The sequence below is a fragment of the Kryptolebias marmoratus genome, linkage group LG16, assembly GCF_001649575.2.
Source record: "Kryptolebias marmoratus isolate JLee-2015 linkage group LG16, ASM164957v2, whole genome shotgun sequence".
NCBI lineage: Eukaryota > Metazoa > Chordata > Actinopteri > Cyprinodontiformes > Rivulidae > Kryptolebias > Kryptolebias marmoratus.
In genome coordinates, this window is record NC_051445.1 from 13,294,905 (window position 1) to 13,316,232 (window position 21,328).

The following is a 21,328-nucleotide window of genomic DNA, read 5'->3' on the forward strand; positions in this document are numbered from 1 at the left end:
TCAGCAGTCATTCTTAGGTTCTCTGTGGTAAATGTTCTTTCCTTCTAAACTAAACCAGCAATATTAAAAATTGTGTGTGGTTTTCAATGGGAAAGATATTGTCTTCAATAAGGCTAAAATCTTTGTTCACATGGGAAAATGATCTAAATGGGTAATTTGTCTTGGGCCTGCCATGTTGTGTATTGTTTTTCTTGGCTATCTATTAAAACAGCATATTTTAAACTGCAGTCGTATGTCTGTTTATTAATGCTCAATCCAGTCAAACAGGACTGACTCCATGAGTTAATGCCAAAGTAGAAGAGAATTTTGGAGAATCTATTAGTGCTCTGACTATCTTCTGGGAAGAAACTCTAACTACACCTACACCAAAGTTTAGCTCAATATCTGTGAAATTAACTAAGTGAAAGTCATTTTTATATTTGCTAAATTTGATTAGCTATAGTTAGGCAAATGAACCAGTTGATAACCAGGTCCAGATGTACATCCGATAATTACTTTCTAAAAATTTCATTAAAATCTATCTGCTGGGTTATGAAATATTTTGCTAACAGACAAATAAACCTTCACATAAAGACAAGCAATTAGATTATTGCCCACCTTTCGAGCCAGCAGGTAAAAAATATTATTTCTAGTGATTAAACAGTATGTTCTACTACAGAATGTTGTATTGTTTTTGGGATATGATTTGTCATTATCATATAATGACATCCAAAACTTTGGGTAAAAAATATTGTTTAACTGTAGTTATTTGGGTTAACAGCTTTTAAGAAGTTAGTGAGGCCCATTGCTCCAAAATTGCATCTGATTACCACAGTGTGATCATCGGTCAGAAGGATTTTCTTTTCTCTCATACATGAGTGACATTGCTTGTCCACATATCTTAGCCTTCTTTTTTAAATTGCTTTGCCAGATTTCATCTTAAAATTGTTTTGGAGCTTTACAGAATATTGTCACTTTTGCTGCAAGATTATCTGAGAATACTGCTGAAAGATTTGCTGTTTTTTTATTCCAACTATGGGAATGTGTCCTGGTTCACCATCTTATTGAGCTGAAATAAACATTAACAATTAGTCAAAGCAGATTTTAAAAACTATTGCAATAAATATTGTGTGTCAAGATAAAACCTTACTATATTGTAGTATTAATTTCAGGTTATAACACCCAGATATAGGCCAACAGAGAAGAAACCACCCATCCATCCATTTCCTTTATCTGCATTTCCTTTTCTGGGTCATGGGGACCTGTTGCATATCTCCATGGGTCATTGTGAGAGAGGTGGGGGACACCCTGGACAAATCACAAGTCCATCACAGGGACACATAGAGACAAATGAAGCCTAGGCGTAAATTCAGACTGAAAGACCTGCCTCAGCCTCACCTGCATCTAATCGCTGCGTCGAGCACCTCCACTCCAGCCTATCAGCATCAGACCGCGCCTCCATCTCAGCCCATCAGCATCAGACCGCGCCTCCATCTCAGCCCATCAGCATCGGACCGTGCCTCCAGTGTATCCAATCAGCGAGCAAGCCTTCGTTTAAAAGGACCTCCATCATGGCCCCATCCGTTCCCCGGCCGAACTTCAGCCCATCTCCACCCCTTCTCCACCTCCGGTTTCCCAGCTCCCTCAAGCTTCCTTCACTTCTTCAACCTCCACCACCAGTTTCCCGCCCGAGGAAGACGCCTCTAATGCTCAACCTGAGCTTCTCGTCGAAGCACATTGCTATTGTGGGCACTCGCGTCTTCCGCCAAGCTCCGAGCGCCAAATATCTTATGTCATTCATGTCAAATAAAACCATTTAATTGCAGCTTCTCTTTGTCATGAGTCTCTCCAGGTTGAAATAAGACAACAACCATTCACACTCTCACTCACACCTAGGTAAAATTTTTAGTTACCATTTAACCTAACATGCATGTTTTTTGTCTGTGGGAGGAAACGGGTGTACTCAAAGTAAACTTATGCATGCATCGGAAGACAATGTATATTCCACAAAAAAATGCCAGGATGCAAACCTGCGACATTCTGGCTGTGATTAAACAAAGGTAAGCACTGCTCTGCCATGCCTCCCGGGTTGTAATTAATCTTACATCTTGCGTATTTACTTAAACCTGTTTATTTATAATGAAAAAAAAATCTAAAATAAACCAATGTAGTGATTCCAGAGCTTCAAGTAATTATAAAAATCTGATCTGTCTGGAAAAATCTTTACCATTACAGAAAAAATCAGTACAGCCAATCACAGATTTTAAACATTGCCACTGTCTTGTCTCAGGTCTTGGTACAACCTAAAACATGAAGACACTTGTGGTATTTTTTTATATTATTATTAATGTAAAAGAAACACAAGCTGAACAGTAATTCTGTTTCTGACAACTGATGCAGGTTCAGAAAAATTTACAGCCTGTTTTCACTGACAACAACCTGTTTTGACCATTATTTACTGATATACAAAAACACAGCTGCTAACTCACTTAATATCTACATCAACACAGAGTCAGTTGGATTTGGGGGGCTGGACTATGAGCTGAATAAAAACTCAGCTCCAGCTCATTGTCTTCACAGCACCTCGACCCAAACTTCAAGGTAAGATCAAGACATCAGCTCTGTTGCTAAACTTAAAAAATGTACCTTTTACCATTTTTATTTTTATGTATATTGTGTCATGCAGAGGCAAGTATCAGAAATAATTATAATGGATATTTACCAACTTAAAAAGAGGTTTTGTTGTGTTTTTTTTCTTTTTGGATTTTGGACTTTGTATCAGATGAAGGCTTTACTTCTCCTTGTAATGCTGACAGCATGTGCTGCAAGTCCCCAAGGTAAGACGAAAACAGAGAAAATACAAAAAGATGTTTTCAGCATTAAGGTTTGCATGCTGTATTGGTTTGCATGCTGTAATGGTTCAATTTAGTATTTTTCCAGAGTTTTAATCGAATTTATGCTTACAATTATTTTTAAAAGTTAGTGTTTTACATAGCACTAAAATGTTTGGCATTAAGATTATTATGTACAATTTTAAAGTTTTGTTCTCTTTATTTTTTCTCTTTTATTATTCCCCAGATCTGACTGGGAAAATGTTTACCTTTCCAGAAGAAACCAACACAGCCAATGTGAAGATGAATTTACCCACACAGAATCTAAATGCTGCATCTGTCTGCTTCAGGTATTTTTACAACACATGAAGAAACCTTTTATATGACTGAAAGCAACACAAACTGTATAATAACTGCACTTATTTGATCACAATTCTTATAGATTCATTACGGACCTCCGCAGACGTCACAGCCTCTTTTCTCTGTCAACAAACCAGTTCAGCAATCATTTTCTGATATTAAAAGATGAACCTGCTAACTCCCTCGATATCTACATCAATAATAAGTCGGTTCGATTTGAAGGGCTGAACTATGAGCTGAACACTTGGCATTCTGTTTGTTCATCATGGGACGCTGAATCTGGACTCGGACAGCTGTGGTTCGATGGGAAGCCCACGGTCAGGAGGTTCTTTGGTGAATCACAGATCAGTCAACCAATTGTTGTCCTGGGACAGGTATAGTTGATCTCCGCCAAGGAGGTTTATGTTTTTGGTCTGTTTGTTTGTCTGTGCACAAGATTACTTAAAAAGTAATGAACCTCTCCACATTTCCTACAGGAACAGGATAGTTTTGGAGGTCGGTTTGACGCCAAGCAGTCTTTTGTTGGCATGATGTCTGACATCCACATGTGGGACTACACCCTGTCCGCTTGTGAGATCCAGCGCTACATGGATGATAAGTATTTCACTCCGGGGAACGTGCTGAACTGGAGGGCGCTGACATTCCAGGCTACTGGAAGAGTGCTGATAGAAACCAAGGATATGACCTGTAGTTAAAGTCACACTAGAAAAAAACACTGTCAGCAGTCATTCTTAGGTTCTCTGTTTTAAATGTTCTTTCTCTCTAAACTAAACCAGCAACATTAAAAATTATGTGTGGCTTTTAATGGGAAAGGTATTGTCTTCAATGAGACTAAAATCTTTGGTCACTGGAGAAAATGATTTAAATGTGTAATTTGTTTTCCTGTCAATCTATTAAAACATCTTGTATGTTGTATGTGTATTTGTTTAAAGGGATAATTCAGATCTTGTGAATTAAGTTATGAACAGTTATTATCTTACTTGTTGTAGATAGCTCTTTGAACAACGTCATCTTAGAGGAATAAAGTTTTGTTTTGACTGGCTTGATCAGTTACACATTGCATGACTATTTCAGCAAAAATATAAAAATTCTGACAGAGGTGCCCCAGGAAGTACTAGAAGTGCAACAGCTTGCTGCTGCCACTGCCATTTGTCCTTTTAATACCCAAAGACCTATATGCAAATAAGCAATAAATGCAAAATAGTCAGCAAAGTAAAAATTTATTAAAAAAAAAAAAGTTTGCATTAACCACTATGAAATTGTTAAGATTGGAGTTGTTTTGGGAAGGCAGCATTCTACTTAGTGTTTGGAGTTAATCAAGAGGCGACTCAGATGCAGGTTCACACACAAGGATTTATTAACCAAAAGAATACCAAGACTTACTAAATGCCTGGAAGAATTTCACCGATGGAGCAGACACAAGGATGGAACCAGAACTACTCAGACAGGGGCTATGTCGCGCAATGATAATTAACGGAAAACCCATGAGGTGCAGGGGCATATATATATATATATATATATAGCACACAGGAGGAAGGAAAAAAAAGACACTCAGATTCCCATTGTGTCACTTGGGTCTAGGCCCTTCTCAGACTAGGCATCAACTCATCAATCTGGTCAGATCTCTATTTCTCCAAACTTGGGTTGTTCAAAGAGCTATCAACAACAGGTAAGATATTAATTGTACCATGCTTTTCCACATGATCCCATTTCAAAATATCAGAGCAGTACGACAATAAGGCTTGCAATTACTCTACGTTTCCACCTTTGTTATAGTATCTTTATTCAATTGTTATGGCTCTTTCACCTGTTTCTAAGTTTTTAGGTTGAATTTGTGAGGATCTGAGTTGTTTTTGGTCGTGTTTCCTCTCGTGTTCCCATTGTCCTGTTATCCCAGTGTTTAGTTTATTCCCTGTGTTTAATATCGTTAGTTCCCGCATAGTCTTTTTAAGTTCTTGTGTAGTTTTGCTTCCTGTGCCCTCTGTGTCCCGTGTCATTATTCACCTGCCCTCAGCTCAGTGCTTTTCCTTGTCAGCTTGCTACACCCATCTGCACCTGTCCCTAGTTTGTAATCAATCACCTGTTTCCATTTCCTCGTCATTTGCTTTTATATACAGTCTAGTCCATCTTCTCATCAGTGGTTCGATATTGCTATCATGTGCTATCCGGTTATCCTTGTTTCTACCTTCTTGTGAGCTCTGTGGTCCTCTTTCATGTAAGTTTTTGTTTTCTGCCATGGCAGCTCTTTGTTTTGCTTTTTATAAATAAATCTGTTTTCTTTGGGCTCCTTGTGTCCACCTCCTTTCTGGATTCAATCAAAATTTAACCACAGAATGCTTATGTAAACTGCAAACTTTGCAACTAAATCAGAAAAATACAAAATGTTTAGAAATATCCTTCACCCGTGTGCAGATTCTCTTCGTTTTGGAAACCACATTTAGTCAAAATTAAGTTTAAATGTATTTAAATAGTACAACTTATATAGACTAAAGTGCTTCACAGTTGAGCCTAATAAGAAAAATATATCATGAAAAATATATTAAAACTATAAGAATTAAAATAAATGAATACTAACTAATTATTACAAACAAAATATACTTAACATAACATGTCATGTAAACTTGAAAGGGGGGTGGGAACTAAATAGTGATTTGAATGTTTTGTTTTAGAAATATGTCTCAATTGTTTTTTCTCATAATCATTGCAGCCCCTTAACGTCTGCAGGCCTAAACTGCCTAATGCTTAATAATTATTCAAGATGTGGTTTACTATTCTCACTATTAGCTTGAAACCAAGTGGGACATGTAGTTATTCTCCATAATAAGTTTCTGACCAAGCTGATCTCTTCTCTGAAGGAGGCTAACATCGCTCAAACTGTGGCACTGGCAATGATGTAGCCTACTTCTAAATTTCCAGGGACTTCCACAATAAATTAGGCTGCCAAGAGAGGAGCTGCAGCAGTAACACTACTCACCTCAAACACCTCTCTTGACATTTTTGCTGAATCAATTAAGGCACCAAGCTCTGCCTGAGAACTCTGAAAAAGCCTCTTGTGATCACCAAGTTGCTTCCTGATGTAATGGAAGGCAACTTTTATCTCAGAAGACTGTAAGATTAGGACTATTGTAGGTCTAATTCAACAGACAATGAGAAAGTCGTGTTTGAGATTCAGTTTGCACACACTGATGGCCTGGGCCACGATGTGTTTAAACCCATGCTGTCCAGTCTTAAATGCACCACTTTTAACAAGTAAACAGCTCTTGGCATGTGTTTTTTTGGGTGTTCAATGCCTTTACAACCTTAAAATACAACTACTAAGACACAATAAAACATGGAGCTGAAGAAAACGTGTTAATATATTCAAGTTTATATTTGATAAGTTAATACCATTTGATTAAACATACTAATACAATGGACACATAGCACAGTATTGATTACATGAAAAACAGTGTATAATTACCCTGAATCTTTTTATTTGACAAAAAATGATATTTTTTGTCACTTTGCATAAACAATTTTAGATTGAATAATTATGTTAAGTTGTAAACCTTGTAATACCTAGTAATGCCCATATATTGTAAGAATGATTCCAGACAACTCTGAGTTTTGCTGCTCACTATTCATACATCATCTAGTTCATGGATAAACCTTGTTTCGAGTCTTTATTAAATGTAGTCCAAGATGTATGTTCATTTTCCCGCAGAGGTGGGGTTATTGGCAAAAGCATTGAAGGTGTCAGGGCTGTCTAGTACTGTAAAATTAAACATAACCGAAAATAATACAGTGCATGCAAGCATGTTTGTTTTGCAGCTTTTCAGCATGTGGCTACATTGTTTTTATTCTTTTCCAAGAAAAAAATTGGTATGTTTTAGCTCACATGTCAACACACACACACACACCCACACATACACAAAGCCAAATGCTCCCCAACAGCAGGAAGTAGGCCAAAATCAACAGCAGTTCTTTGATAATAACACAATGTGAGAGGGTGTAAGGGATTACAGATTGTACGTGCAGATAATTGTTTTAGATGCAAGATAACAGGATGTCTGACTAAATGTTCTGTTGTAGGCAAAAAAGGGGGGATGGAAATTTCTCATTTCTCATTTAGCTTCGCACTCTGTTTTGGCGACAGCTATCTCGCTTTCTTTAGCTTTCCCACCTCTGGATCATTAGTATTTGAGAAACTCACCTTTCTTTAGCATTTGCACTTTCTCAACAGCCATCATTGTAAGAGTTTCACTCCTCTGCTCATCAAGTGCCATCTCATCTGAAAGCTCAGCTACTGAACTGGTCGTTGTATATTTATGGCCGTCTAGATGTTTTGTTTCTACCTAGTTGTTTCACAAACACATGTAAATGTGCTGGTGATTAAAATAAAAAAATGCCTTTCACCCTCACAACCTTTGTTTTGTTACTGACGTGAGGATCTCTGTACATCAAACTGAATGGGTAAAAACAACATTATTCAACTTAAGTGCATTATACTTTACACTGAGTACATGTAGATGTTAATATAGCAGAAACATGTGAGAGGTAGGGGGATTTGGGGAGCTAGGTATTAGTGTCAGAACACAGAGATCAACAACCTGAAGGAAAAGACGTGAAGTAATGCAACAGATGCACTAAAAGGGAGAGAGGGGTAGAAAGAAAAAAACAATGTTTGTCAAAGCAGTGGATTTCAGAGAGGATTTATTTATTTTTGTTAATTTAATTGTGAAAGTTAATATTCAGCCAGAAGAGACATTCTCTTATCTTTGGACACCTGCCCAATTAGCTGAAACCATCCTTTTTTTTTTTTTTTTTTTTTTTTAGTTTTTTTTTTTTTTTTTTTTTTTTAAAACATATGTCCTCTAAAAATTAATTTATATCCATTTACATATTAAAAATATTATTAAAATGTGTTCACAGTATTTGTTTAACTAAATATATATATATATATATATAGCACACAGGAGGAAGGAAAAAAAAGACACTCAGATTCCCATTGTGTCACTTGGGTCTAGGCCCTTCTCAGACTAGGCATCAACTCATCAATCTGGTCAGATCTCTATTTCTCCAAACTTGGGTTGTTCAAAGAGCTATCAACAACAGGTAAGATATTAATTGTACCATGCTTTTCCACATGATCCCATTTCAAAATATCAGAGCAGTACGACAATAAGGCTTGCAATTACTCTACGTTTCCACCTTTGTTATAGTATCTTTATTCAATTGTTATGGCTCTTTCACCTGTTTCTAAGTTTTTAGGTTGAATTTGTGAGGATCTGAGTTGTTTTTGGTCGTGTTTCCTCTCGTGTTCCCATTGTCCTGTTATCCCAGTGTTTAGTTTATTCCCTGTGTTTAATATCGTTAGTTCCCGCATAGTCTTTTTAAGTTCTTGTGTAGTTTTGCTTCCTGTGCCCTCTGTGTCCCGTGTCATTATTCACCTGCCCTCAGCTCAGTGCTTTTCCTTGTCAGCTTGCTACACCCATCTGCACCTGTCCCTAGTTTGTAATCAATCACCTGTTTCCATTTCCTCGTCATTTGCTTTTATATACAGTCTAGTCCATCTTCTCATCAGTGGTTCGATATTGCTATCATGTGCTATCCGGTTATCCTTGTTTCTACCTTCTTGTGAGCTCTGTGGTCCTCTTTCATGTAAGTTTTTGTTTTCTGCCATGGCAGCTCTTTGTTTTGCTTTTTATAAATAAATCTGTTTTCTTTGGGCTCCTTGTGTCCACCTCCTTTCTGGATTCAATCAAAATTTAACCACAGAATGCTTATGTAAACTGCAAACTTTGCAACTAAATCAGAAAAATACAAAATGTTTAGAAATATCCTTCACCCGTGTGCAGATTCTCTTCGTTTTGGAAACCACATTTAGTCAAAATTAAGTTTAAATGTATTTAAATAGTACAACTTATATAGACTAAAGTGCTTCACAGTTGAGCCTAATAAGAAAAATATATCATGAAAAATATATTAAAACTATAAGAATTAAAATAAATGAATACTAACTAATTATTACAAACAAAATATACTTAACATAACATGTCATGTAAACTTGAAAGGGGGGTGGGAACTAAATAGTGATTTGAATGTTTTGTTTTAGAAATATGTCTCAATTGTTTTTTCTCATAATCATTGCAGCCCCTTAACGTCTGCAGGCCTAAACTGCCTAATGCTTAATAATTATTCAAGATGTGGTTTACTATTCTCACTATTAGCTTGAAACCAAGTGGGACATGTAGTTATTCTCCATAATAAGTTTCTGACCAAGCTGATCTCTTCTCTGAAGGAGGCTAACATCGCTCAAACTGTGGCACTGGCAATGATGTAGCCTACTTCTAAATTTCCAGGGACTTCCACAATAAATTAGGCTGCCAAGAGAGGAGCTGCAGCAGTAACACTACTCACCTCAAACACCTCTCTTGACATTTTTGCTGAATCAATTAAGGCACCAAGCTCTGCCTGAGAACTCTGAAAAAGCCTCTTGTGATCACCAAGTTGCTTCCTGATGTAATGGAAGGCAACTTTTATCTCAGAAGACTGTAAGATTAGGACTATTGTAGGTCTAATTCAACAGACAATGAGAAAGTCGTGTTTGAGATTCAGTTTGCACACACTGATGGCCTGGGCCACGATGTGTTTAAACCCATGCTGTCCAGTCTTAAATGCACCACTTTTAACAAGTAAACAGCTCTTGGCATGTGTTTTTTTGGGTGTTCAATGCCTTTACAACCTTAAAATACAACTACTAAGACACAATAAAACATGGAGCTGAAGAAAACGTGTTAATATATTCAAGTTTATATTTGATAAGTTAATACCATTTGATTAAACATACTAATACAATGGACACATAGCACAGTATTGATTACATGAAAAACAGTGTATAATTACCCTGAATCTTTTTATTTGACAAAAAATGATATTTTTTGTCACTTTGCATAAACAATTTTAGATTGAATAATTATGTTAAGTTGTAAACCTTGTAATACCTAGTAATGCCCATATATTGTAAGAATGATTCCAGACAACTCTGAGTTTTGCTGCTCACTATTCATACATCATCTAGTTCATGGATAAACCTTGTTTCGAGTCTTTATTAAATGTAGTCCAAGATGTATGTTCATTTTCCCGCAGAGGTGGGGTTATTGGCAAAAGCATTGAAGGTGTCAGGGCTGTCTAGTACTGTAAAATTAAACATAACCGAAAATAATACAGTGCATGCAAGCATGTTTGTTTTGCAGCTTTTCAGCATGTGGCTACATTGTTTTTATTCTTTTCCAAGAAAAAAATTGGTATGTTTTAGCTCACATGTCAACACACACACACACACCCACACATACACAAAGCCAAATGCTCCCCAACAGCAGGAAGTAGGCCAAAATCAACAGCAGTTCTTTGATAATAACACAATGTGAGAGGGTGTAAGGGATTACAGATTGTACGTGCAGATAATTGTTTTAGATGCAAGATAACAGGATGTCTGACTAAATGTTCTGTTGTAGGCAAAAAAGGGGGGATGGAAATTTCTCATTTCTCATTTAGCTTCGCACTCTGTTTTGGCGACAGCTATCTCGCTTTCTTTAGCTTTCCCACCTCTGGATCATTAGTATTTGAGAAACTCACCTTTCTTTAGCATTTGCACTTTCTCAACAGCCATCATTGTAAGAGTTTCACTCCTCTGCTCATCAAGTGCCATCTCATCTGAAAGCTCAGCTACTGAACTGGTCGTTGTATATTTATGGCCGTCTAGATGTTTTGTTTCTACCTAGTTGTTTCACAAACACATGTAAATGTGCTGGTGATTAAAATAAAAAAATGCCTTTCACCCTCACAACCTTTGTTTTGTTACTGACGTGAGGATCTCTGTACATCAAACTGAATGGGTAAAAACAACATTATTCAACTTAAGTGCATTATACTTTACACTGAGTACATGTAGATGTTAATATAGCAGAAACATGTGAGAGGTAGGGGGATTTGGGGAGCTAGGTATTAGTGTCAGAACACAGAGATCAACAACCTGAAGGAAAAGACGTGAAGTAATGCAACAGATGCACTAAAAGGGAGAGAGGGGTAGAAAGAAAAAAACAATGTTTGTCAAAGCAGTGGATTTCAGAGAGGATTTATTTATTTTTGTTAATTTAATTGTGAAAGTTAATATTCAGCCAGAAGAGACATTCTCTTATCTTTGGACACCTGCCCAATTAGCTGAAACCATCCTTTTTTTTTTTTTTTTTTTTGGCTAGTTTTTGTTTTGTTGTCTTCTTTAGAAAACATATGTCCTCTAAAAATTAATTTATATCCATTTACATATTAAAAATATTATTAAAATGTGTTCACAGTATTTGTTTAACTAAAATATATATATTTAAAATAACAGAAATTACACTAATTAGTAGCCACGCTGACTTTAGTGATCAGAGTTCAGAGGTTTGTTTGCTTCGTTTCATCCACCTTAGGCTGTGTCCTCTCCCAGCCTTGCCGAATGAGAGTCAGGGTGCGGTCCACGCAGGGCAGGAGGAGAATCCCTTTGAGTACTAGTACCACAGAAGGTACAATTAGACAGAGCATGAATCCGGGAGGAGTGTACCATTTGTAGGTTGAAGGGAGAAGAAATTTATTCCAGCCATAAACATAGCCGTGCGCCGTGCATATGAACAGAGTCAGGTGGCCCAGTTTAGACTGAAAAATAACACAAACACGTATAAAATGCAAACACCGAAAAAAGTGAGACCTTTTAGGTGGAAAAAAAAAGCTTATTGTTAAATCAGAGCATTCTTGCTTTGAGTTTCAGTTACTTAATTGGTGCTAGTAAGTAGTTAGCTCAGCAAAATGGTAGCAAATGTCCAAAAGTATGAAAATCCAACATTAGGTAGTAATAGTACAGTAGTAGTAAAAATGCTGGCCAATGTTGGTATTTGTCTGATATTTGTCAAATGAAAAAATGGCAAATATGAAAGCTGCATTGACTTTGAAAGAAGTAGAGTCACTCAAACTGACTCACATCTGAAAGAATGCAAAATGCAAAAAATTTACAGCCAAAAAAATGGAAATTTTCAAAGGTTCTGATAAAATTGGGTTAACAAGGACAGATGCTGCTATCACCCCAAAAATTAGAATCGAGGGTTGTTGCAGCAACAGGACAACCCTCATGAGAAAGCTCCACATGCTGATGGAGCTTTGAGCCTTGGCCTCGCTGACAAAGCTGTTCTGAATTTAACCACAGTGAGTCTAAAGTAACACACGGAACATGTGGCAATGTGGGGCTTCTTTCCGCTTTAAAGAAAGACTGAATCACAGTGTGTGCTACGAGGTATATGACACACCCAGTAGGGTCAAAAGGTACAGCTAAGTCATATGACACAATAAACTGTTTTATGATGCCATTTATAGTGACTTGTAGGTTATGCCAAGGACAGCTTTACATACAAAACACACAATTTCAACCTAAATACAGTTCACTGGGTCAATAAAATACATAAATGTCCATATGCAATTATGATCACAATTAGTCCAATTAGAATACTCCTGAGAACAAGAAAAATTTGTACTTTATCATTACTTTAAACTGTCACATATGCAACTATGACAAGTTTTAAATTAAAACAAACATACGGACCATTAGCTAACCAGAGCTGAGCCAATAGAAACAGCAGAAGGTTCACATTAGCTTGTAAAACTCATGACATTACAAAACAGTGACTGATAACAGCAGTTCAAGTTGTGCATACATTAAGCAGTGTGAGTTACAAAATAAGAAATAGGGCAAGAGTATGATTGATGTCTGCATTAAGCTAACTGGATCTTTGTAGTTATATGTGTTTGTATGCATCCAGCTACTTAATTTCCTATATTTTCCAGGAGCAGAGTTTATTTTCTTGCTTGCTCAGCTTCTTTCAATAAGAAATTATGCACCCCAATCTTAACATGCCCCATTTATATTATTTTTTTCACATTAATTTGTGTTTTTTGTCTTTGTGTCTTCATGTAGCTATAATAGCTGCACGCAAGTAAATAGAGATTTATATCCCTACTCAGAACGATGTAGCCAATCATAGCTAACAAAGCATTTTTAGGTTATTCCTAGAAACTTTATTTTTAGCTTTGAGGGCAGACAGAAAAAATATGAATTTCACTGACATACATTTAAAAAAAACCCATTAAAATAGCAATAGCAATTTCATACTAATGGTATCCCATTTTTGTATTATTAATGATCTTAATTGACCAGCAGGAGATGGTTTAAGCAGCTGTTAAAGTGTGAAACTATTCTAAAAACTGGTTTACAAAAAGGGAAAAAAAGTAATTGACACTCACTGGGCATGGAGACAGTTTATAATAACAAATGTTGCTCTATTTATGTATGTTTAGTCAGGACCTGTACATGCTCCAGCTAAGTTAATTTAAGTTAACCCATTCATAGTAATGTTGTGTAGATGATCTTTTTAACTGATTACAAATAGCAAATCCTTTTGTTGTTAGAGTGTAAAAATTCTCCTGTAAACATCAGTGTGCACAATTTTATCAAAGTAAAAGTAAGTTTATGAAAATTAATGCTTATTATTTAATGTTTTTCTCCCACAACTCTTCTCTACAAATAATGAGAATCATCTTGACCTACAGCTCTGTGTGTGAGTCCCATTCTTTGTCTGTGGTTTGCCTATGGACCTGACCTTTACATAAATAGGTGTGTGACCTGTATTACCAGCTCCCCACCCTGCAGGGATTTACACCAGGTATCATAATTCTATTTAATGAATAACTTAACATTTAAAATCCTGGGCAAAGGTCCACCAGGGTTTCACTCGGTGCCCCCAGAGTTATTTAACTCTGCTCCTGGGAGAGGACTGCCAGTGGCACAAGACTGTTTGGAACATTTTAACAACTATCATAAAAACTTCCCGATATAGCCTACTACAAAAGCCTTAAAATATATTGTTACTGAGTGATTTACTCCGTATGACTGATAATGGGTGTAATCTTAAAGGTGGATACACACTCACACACATTCGCTCAGTGGATGGTACACTTCCTACAGAGCTCTGACCTGAATGAAGTTGAATTCTCTCCAGCTGAGGGAGCCTCCCACGGAGGGCAGGGAAGTTATTCCAAGCAGGACAAAAAGAAAAAAGCCCAGGATTCCCAGTGTTACAAATGAGTCTGTGCCCCACGCCTCAGTATTATCAAAGCGAAATGGGGTGGTTTTATTCTTCTTTATCTAAAGGAAGGGAAGAAGAAGAGGATTAGCTGTGGTTCTTTTTTGTCCATAATATAATGTAAGTTTTATGCAATGCTTTTCACTATACTAAATTGAAGAAACACTGCAACGGGTATGGCTCTACCTCATCCACCACACGCGAGATGAGTTTGTGCCTGACAGCATAGCGAATAGGAATGATAAATGTGTAGGTGACATGGAGGAAAGCAAAGCCGAGTGCAACAAGACCCATCTGCTTCCTGCTCACCATCCACCGGTCCAGCCAGTTAGGAAAGCGACTGGGACGAGCAAAAAACTCTGTTAGTCACCTTTTATTCACTAAAAAATGATCATATTAGCAAATTTGACCAATTTCCTTTTGCACTTTTTCAGCTTAGTTTGACAGCTGACCTGTACTTGGTCCCTCTGTAGAGCTGAAGAAAAGCAGCTATAGCACCAGGCAGGTAACAAAGAGACAGCATAATGAGTGCCACGATTGGGAAAACCTAAAATATGAAACAAAAAGAATCAACAAAGCACACGCCATATCATTTAGAACAGAAAAAAGCTAATAAGAGGAGACAATATAAAAGTCAGATCTTTACCTTGTTTGCCAGGGACACCATGATTCTGTATGAAATCTCATCCTTCTTTTCGACATATGCATAGATGACATCTCTAATGAGCAGGTAGAAAAAGAAGAAGGCAGTTAAGCCCAAAGCTACAGATAAAGGCAGCCTCCACTCTGGGAACAGTTTCAGGGGAAAGTCCTCCAGCTCTCTGGCTGCTGACAGAGACCCTTTATCCAGAACACTGAGGCCCAGTTTTGTTGCCATCTGTGCAACTGCCTGCTTTGCTTCTGCACTGTCTCCACACAGGTACACCTGCACAAAATGGTTTTAGTTATTTAAAAAAAGTGCTGCGGCTGAAGTATGATAATTGCTATTGCCAAAAATACCATACTAAACCAGAAAGAGAACAGTTTTCTGATTTTTATCTTGAATAGTTTTATACTGAAGTCAAATAAGCTTTTTTTAAAATTATTTTAAAGCAGACTGCTGGAGATAGGCACCAGCTCCCAGCGACCCGGAATGAAGAAGAGGGTAAAAGAAGATGGATGGATGGATGGATGGATGTGCAAGAGCAAATAGCAGCAGCAGCAGCTAGTTGTAGCACTTCTGGCAGGAAATCCATATTATATCTGCCTAAGTAACAAAATCATTAAAAATCGGCAGCAGTGTTCAGCTTTATAAATTAGCATTTGCAAGAACTGCTGTGAATATTTTGAGACTAAAGTTGTTTTAAGATGGGAGCAACCCACTTTGGTCTTTATTCAGCTCAGACTAGCCATAAGTTCATCAGTTCATTCAGAATTAAACTCTTTTTCTCCAAACTGAGGTCATTCCAAGAGCCATCTACAACAGGTAAGATAGTAATTGGTCATAACCTTTCAGCTTGAAATGGGTTTCCACTTTGCCTTTCTGTCACTGTTGGTTAGATGTCGGCAACAAAAAATATTTGATTAGAGGTATAAAGAATGCTTGGTGATTATAAATCTTTATTTCCCTTACTGTGTGAGGGATAAAGCTTCTGGGAAATTTCCCTTTTCCACATGGTCACAAGAAGTTGATTATCGTTAAAATAAATAGACGTATGAATAACTAAACTGTAATCAAGGCTTGCTCAAATAACATATGGTGCCATGTTTTTATAGGAAGGACACTCTTGTGAAATCTGCTAACAATGACATGATGGCAGATTTCAAACCCTGATTCACATCAGCTGCAGCAAATCTGTTCAGACAGAAGGGATACCTGATGCATTCAGCCATAGCAAATGAAACGCTTACAATCATCTGTTTCCGGCCTGTTTATATTGTAAATAGTGCTTTAAAAAATGCACCTAAATGACCCAGAATTACAATAAAAATGCAATCATTTTCTCTTGCGGCGTTCATATACGCTGTTCTGTTGCTGCTTATGCTGTAAGATTGTTGTTCGAAAATCTAATGCATGACTGCAATTTACCCATATACTGTTTGTCTATGGAGTAAACTTTCTTCTGATTACCTCTCAATGTTGTCTCAGTAATTTTTCTCAGATGAAACCCCTTGAAGCGTTTGACTATGTAAAGACACACGACGAGCCTGTACACATATGCTCAGTATCTAATCTCATTTCCAGGACTCGCCACGCTGAAACTTATTATCTTTAAATCACAGCTCAGCGATAAGATGATTAAGTTGTTTGTAGGAAAGTGAGAGCCGCAGAGTGTCGGAGACAGCACTTTGACAGGCGTGTATGAGAGTCAGAAGGATGGAGCAGTTTTCCCCAGGTGTGTGTATAAGTGGACTGGGCAGCCAGCCATGTCTGCCTACATTACAGCCCCAGTAACAGCAGGGGACGGCCGACAGACTAAATCTCCATCTGAATGTAAATGTGACAGAGCCACAGCCCCGCTGTGGATCTAATCAAATTGCCGGCCAGGGAATAGCACACACTCACATTTTTGTGTGTGAATATGAACTGTAACTACATGTGCACTAAGAAAGATACCTCTCCTCTTCTTTACCTGTTTTCAAAGAAGTGGAGTGCCGCAGTGGTGTGAGTGTGTGTCACTGCGAGTGTGTGTGTGTGTGAGAGAGAGAGAACTTGTTTGTGTTGAAGAGGATTTGAGGCAGATTCGGGTTTAGTCTCCAGAGATTCCTGCATGTTTGTGTTTCTTTTGAAACAAACTAAAATGAAGGCTGCAATAAATACTGGTCTTTTCAACTTTCTAACATCAAAAAGTGCGCTTGTTTGGGTATTTTTACAAATGGTGTCCTCGTTTTCTCCCTCTTTTCTGGGCGAAAAACTTGTGTAATCAATAATCAGCAGAAGGGCAAATTGAAATGACTTTCCTAAATGTTCCACGATAGACATGAAAATGATTTCCTTTAGTATGTACAAAAAAAGGAACACTGTCTACAAGAGAAGAATAATTAAAGCAGTTGTTGTTATTGTTGTGATTCAAAGTCAGCTCAAGTTAGTAATCTCTCCTCCTGGTACTGCTCTGTTTCTATGTCTTTTCTTTTGTTAACAAAAGTCTTCCTTAATGCCTGGTAGCTTCCTGGTGTTTTACCTTGATCCCGCTGACATTTCCTGGAGGATTACCTACTTCTTCTCTTCTCGTACCTGTTTACCAGCCAAAAGTCCGTTCTGTAGGGCCCATGCAGACAGCGTGTTGAGGCCTTTCACCACAGCAGCTTTGGGGACCAGCCTGGAGGAAACACAAAACTAGCATCACTGCTGTTGTTTCTTCTCTATCTTCTCTTTCAAAGTTATCAACGTTTTAACAACTTTATACATGTTGAGATTGCATGAGTTATTAAAATATCACAACAAATGCTGTGAAATAACGCAAAACGTGCCGACGGGCACGATTGGCCTGCTTGAGGCTAATTTCAGGATTGTACCAGGGTGGAAAAAAACGCTTGGTGAAGAACAATGAATTTTGTAGTTTTGCTGTAAATAATCTTACATAAAACCAAAAAGGTTTTAAATAAATTTTTGTCATTTAACTTATCGAGCCATCATGATAAGAGTAGAAATAACATTTTACAGCAGAAGAGGCTCCATGATCATATACTCATATCAGCATCAGTTATTGGTTAATTGGTTGTTTAAAATAATAAAACTTGATAACCCGTATGTTTTTTGGGCATGCTTTCACAGGAGTTTGTTACCTCTGCAAGTAAACAGCATTGGCTTCTGGATACATGTCTTTCTTCAAGTTGTTACTGAGATCCACCAACACCTTGAAATAAAACAATTAAGAGCAAAAAAATAAGTATCACAAATTTACTGTCATTATTCTTAATTGTCTAAATATCTTGTGTCATACATATACCGTAACTTTTACAATAAGTAGATAATTTACAAAATCCAATAAGGCTTCTAAGAAAAACCAACCAGCAGCTGCTTCAATTTGCAGTGGAAACACATCAGAAGCTAAATGTTTTTTGCTGGAATTTTTATTATGCTCGTTTTAAGGATCTTTCCAGGTTAAAGGTCAAGTATGTAGAGACGTAAAGTGGATTAAATTTCAAGTTGCAGCTAAAATAATTGCCCCTCCCACGCCCAAATTATAGTGGCCATGAAACACACAATCAGCTTTGTTTCAGAGTCAAGTCTGGTTTGTGCCTTCAGGGCTACTGTAGGAACACAGAACTTCACGTTTTTCCTGTTTCCCAACTAAAAATATAATGATGGGTTAATAATGAATATTACATTACATTTCTGGCAACAAAAGAATGTGAATCTTTGACCATGAAACGTAAAAACAGCAGTTCAATAAAGGCATTACATGTTAATAAAATTATAGAAAATATTTTTAAAAAATAGAATGGCTCGAAGTACTTCAGGACTAATCAATGTTAAATGTGCTCAGGTCATTTTCAGGATTTGTTGACACATGTAGTTAAAAATGTAGTGCAGTTAAAAAAAACCTGTTTATAACTCGATTTGAAATTAAGAGATTAGAGTTGAAAACTTTTTGTTATGACATGATGTGTAAAGAAACACTAGATTAAACTAAAAGTATATACAAATATATTTAGCTAAAATTTTGTGGTTTTAGTGGGCAAAAAATATTTACAATTTGAACATTTACCACAAAATTATTACAAAAATTTATTTAGTTTTAGTTTTCTAAGCAAAACAAAATATATGTATCTAATGCAATTGATTTTTACTTTACAATTTGTCATGAACAGACAAAAGATTGTTGCATAAGTTATCTTACTGCATGTCTTATTTTGAAGGTTCCTGAGAGGTGCTGCAAACCTCTAACTCCTTGGAGATGATGTCACATATTTAAATCCCACTTATGTAACGTTCACGTGGTAGTTGTAATTCTTCATGTCCCCTCAGATTACGTCTGAATAATTCATCCTTCTAGCTCGACAGGTAAATAAAATTCTGAACTACCTACCCACAGTTATGAAATATATGTTTGTGGCGTGTAAAATGACTGATGTAATAAAAAAATATGTTGGAGCAGTTGTTAATGTTGTGCTGGTTATAAAGTACAGTGTCAGTGTGAGCTATATATTCAGCTCATAAACTTCCCTCACCTTTCCTTGAAGATGATTCCTCATTGTTGCCAGGAATTCATAATGTTCTCTGTGAACACAAACAAAGATGATGTTGGCAGACTGGGCCGCGGCCTCGTGGCTCGTCACCTGAACAGAGCACAGACAGAACCACTGATCCCACAAAACACTTCAACTTCTCTTAAACTCCATTTCTTTGACACACTCCAGTGCTAAGCAGTGTGTTGTACCTGAACCCGAGGGTCTGAAAGCAAAGGACTGCCACCGTGAAGTCTTCGGCTGCCGTACACAACTCTGAAGCCAGACTGGAGCAGACGTTCGCCCAGAGAGCGCCCCAAGTCTCCGGTCCCTAAGATGCACAGCAGCTCAGGCTCAGACTCTGCTGGCATGTCCAGAGAACGTAGCGACATGCTGTTCAGCGTCATCTCCTCCAATCCTCTGCTGTCCATAGTCAGGTTCAAGGTGTAAATGCTCCTCGTTCCTGTAGAATCCAACCTTTGCTCTGCCTCTCCCTTCCTCAGTTTGATATCTCTCAGCCCAATTAACGAGAGATGGACTCTGTTTATTACACCTGTAATCAACTGCTATAAAACATCCGGCGCGTGCAGCTGTGGGACCAAATCATCACTCCACTCAACAATCTACATGGCATTCCTGGGAGGAGTGGTGGTGCAGAGGTTAGAAGAGGGGAATTTATGATCTGGAGGTGAAAGGTTGACATCCCCAGATTAACACAAAATTTGGGTGGGGAGGATGAGGTGCCCACATCTGCCTCCATCCTCATTAAGTGTGGGTTCTTCAGCAAAGCCTCTCTCCAGCTGCTCCTTGGCAGCCCTTAGCTACATGTGTGTGTGTGTGTGCTTTCAATCTCATTGGGGATCTGTCTGTTAGCAAAACATCTCCAATGGACAAACACAAAAATGGCTACAACTCAGTTTTACACATACAGCTCAGAGTCATCCAATTACATAACCAGAGTGTTAACAGATCGGGCATTAATTGTTGGAATTAACCCTGTCTGTCTGTTCGCAAAGTATCTTGTGAATTACTGGAAGGATTTTTTTTTATTTGTTTTTTAAGATAAAGTTCTAGTTTATAACTTCGGCGTAAAAAAGAGGTGGGAGATGTTCTCCTTCGAAGAAAAAAAACAGCAAAACCTAAAACTTTAAATAATCAGTAAGGGGAGCCCTCTTCAAACTGTAGCACCAATGTGAACTTTAAATTCAGTTTCTTTTTTTCTTACATTTTATCACTTTTTAGAAATACAGATTCCTTTATTCTTTCTGTTCTTCCAGAATCTGATTTTCATATTTCACATGGAAAAAAAAAATTGTTATGCAGCTGCTGCTTTCCAAGGCTTCTATCTTTTTCCTGTTTTCTCTGTTTCCACAGTAGATGTGATGCCGTGTGGGAGATCCTGGCCCACATATTCATTATCATTTCAAAACCTGCTGTTCCGACCAAATGGCTGGGAAGAGAAAATTTAATGTCCGTGTCCTCCCATGGCTAAAACATCTGCAAAGTTGCGACACAAACAGACTCAGCGGAGCAGAAACGAACCTTGGCGTGTATGGAAGGATATTGTGTGTGTCTGTGTGTGAGTGTGGCTGTTTGCTTTGCGATGTATGCTTGCAAGCGTCCTGCCCAGGAGTGTGTACATGTGTGTGTGCGGGGCTGAAACGGGTCAGAACGATCAGAGCTGAATGGAGCCCAAGCTGTGATGTGCAGCACCTGGGGAGTTGGCTCTGCAGACAGGGTGACAACCTGGCTGTAGAAATGACACACAGCATCACATCAAGTTTACTGACTATTTGCACAAAAATACTCGTCCCTCCATAAAAGCAGCCTCGCTGAAATCACAATATACAAATACAT

At 37.7% G+C, this 21,328-nt stretch overlaps 3 protein-coding genes across 4 annotated transcripts in view; 2 read left to right on the plus strand and 1 right to left on the minus strand.

Moving 5' to 3' along the window:
* The window catches only part of LOC108241050 (mucosal pentraxin-like), a 4,482-nt gene extending 4,255 nt beyond the window's left edge, over window positions 1-227 (plus strand). The window contains exon 6 of one of the 2 annotated variants that reach the window (XR_005234237.1): window positions 28-227. The gene's annotated coding sequence lies outside the window, so the exon portion shown is untranslated. Of the gene's footprint in view, window positions 1-17 lie in introns of both variants that reach the window. The other variant, XM_037980471.1, reaches the window with a different exon arrangement.
* Window positions 228-2,491: 2,264 nt separating this feature from the next.
* Window positions 2,492-5,455, plus strand: LOC108241946 (serum amyloid P-component-like). The gene is made up of 5 exons (XM_017426449.3): window positions 2,492-2,580; window positions 2,762-2,816; window positions 3,058-3,160; window positions 3,253-3,544; window positions 3,647-5,455. The coding sequence occupies exons 2-5, from the start codon at window positions 2,762-2,764 to the stop codon at window positions 3,863-3,865; spliced, it is 669 nt and encodes a 222-aa protein (XP_017281938.1). The 5' UTR covers window positions 2,492-2,580; the 3' UTR covers window positions 3,866-5,455.
* Window positions 5,456-11,448: 5,993 nt separating this feature from the next.
* LOC108241950 (metalloreductase STEAP4-like) lies at window positions 11,449-19,936 on the minus strand. Its single transcript, XM_017426457.3, has 9 exons — window positions 19,684-19,936; window positions 19,475-19,582; window positions 18,086-18,156; window positions 17,535-17,619; window positions 14,967-15,245; window positions 14,773-14,867; window positions 14,507-14,660; window positions 14,212-14,382; window positions 11,449-11,846 (listed from the first exon to the last, which is right to left on the minus strand). The coding sequence occupies exons 1-9, from the start codon at window positions 19,900-19,902 to the stop codon at window positions 11,589-11,591; spliced, it is 1,440 nt and encodes a 479-aa protein (XP_017281946.2). The 5' UTR covers window positions 19,903-19,936; the 3' UTR covers window positions 11,449-11,588.
* Window positions 19,937-21,328: the final 1,392 nt, after the last annotated feature.

What these genes read in the sequence shown, in the direction of transcription:
- LOC108241950 (XM_017426457.3), bottom strand. Translation starts at nt 19,902, where the DNA reads ATGGACAGCAGAGGATTGGAGGAGATGACGCTGAACAGCATGTCGCTA. An exon ending in GGAATCATCTTCAAGGAAAG is followed by an intron (nt 18,157 to 19,474) that starts GTGAGGGAAGTT and finishes TTTTATTTCAAG; the next exon opens with GTGTTGGTGGATCTCAGTAA. An exon ending in GACTTTTGGCTGGTAAACAG is followed by an intron (nt 15,246 to 17,534) that starts GTACGAGAAGAG and finishes CATTTTGTGCAG; the next exon opens with GTGTACCTGTGTGGAGACAG.
- LOC108241946 (XM_017426449.3), top strand. Translation starts at nt 2,762, where the DNA reads ATGAAGGCTTTACTTCTCCTTGTAATGCTGACAGCATGTGCTGCAAGT. An exon ending in ATGTGCTGCAAGTCCCCAAG is followed by an intron (nt 2,817 to 3,057) that starts GTAAGACGAAAA and finishes ATTATTCCCCAG; the next exon opens with ATCTGACTGGGAAAATGTTT. An exon ending in CAATTGTTGTCCTGGGACAG is followed by an intron (nt 3,545 to 3,646) that starts GTATAGTTGATC and finishes CATTTCCTACAG; the next exon opens with GAACAGGATAGTTTTGGAGG.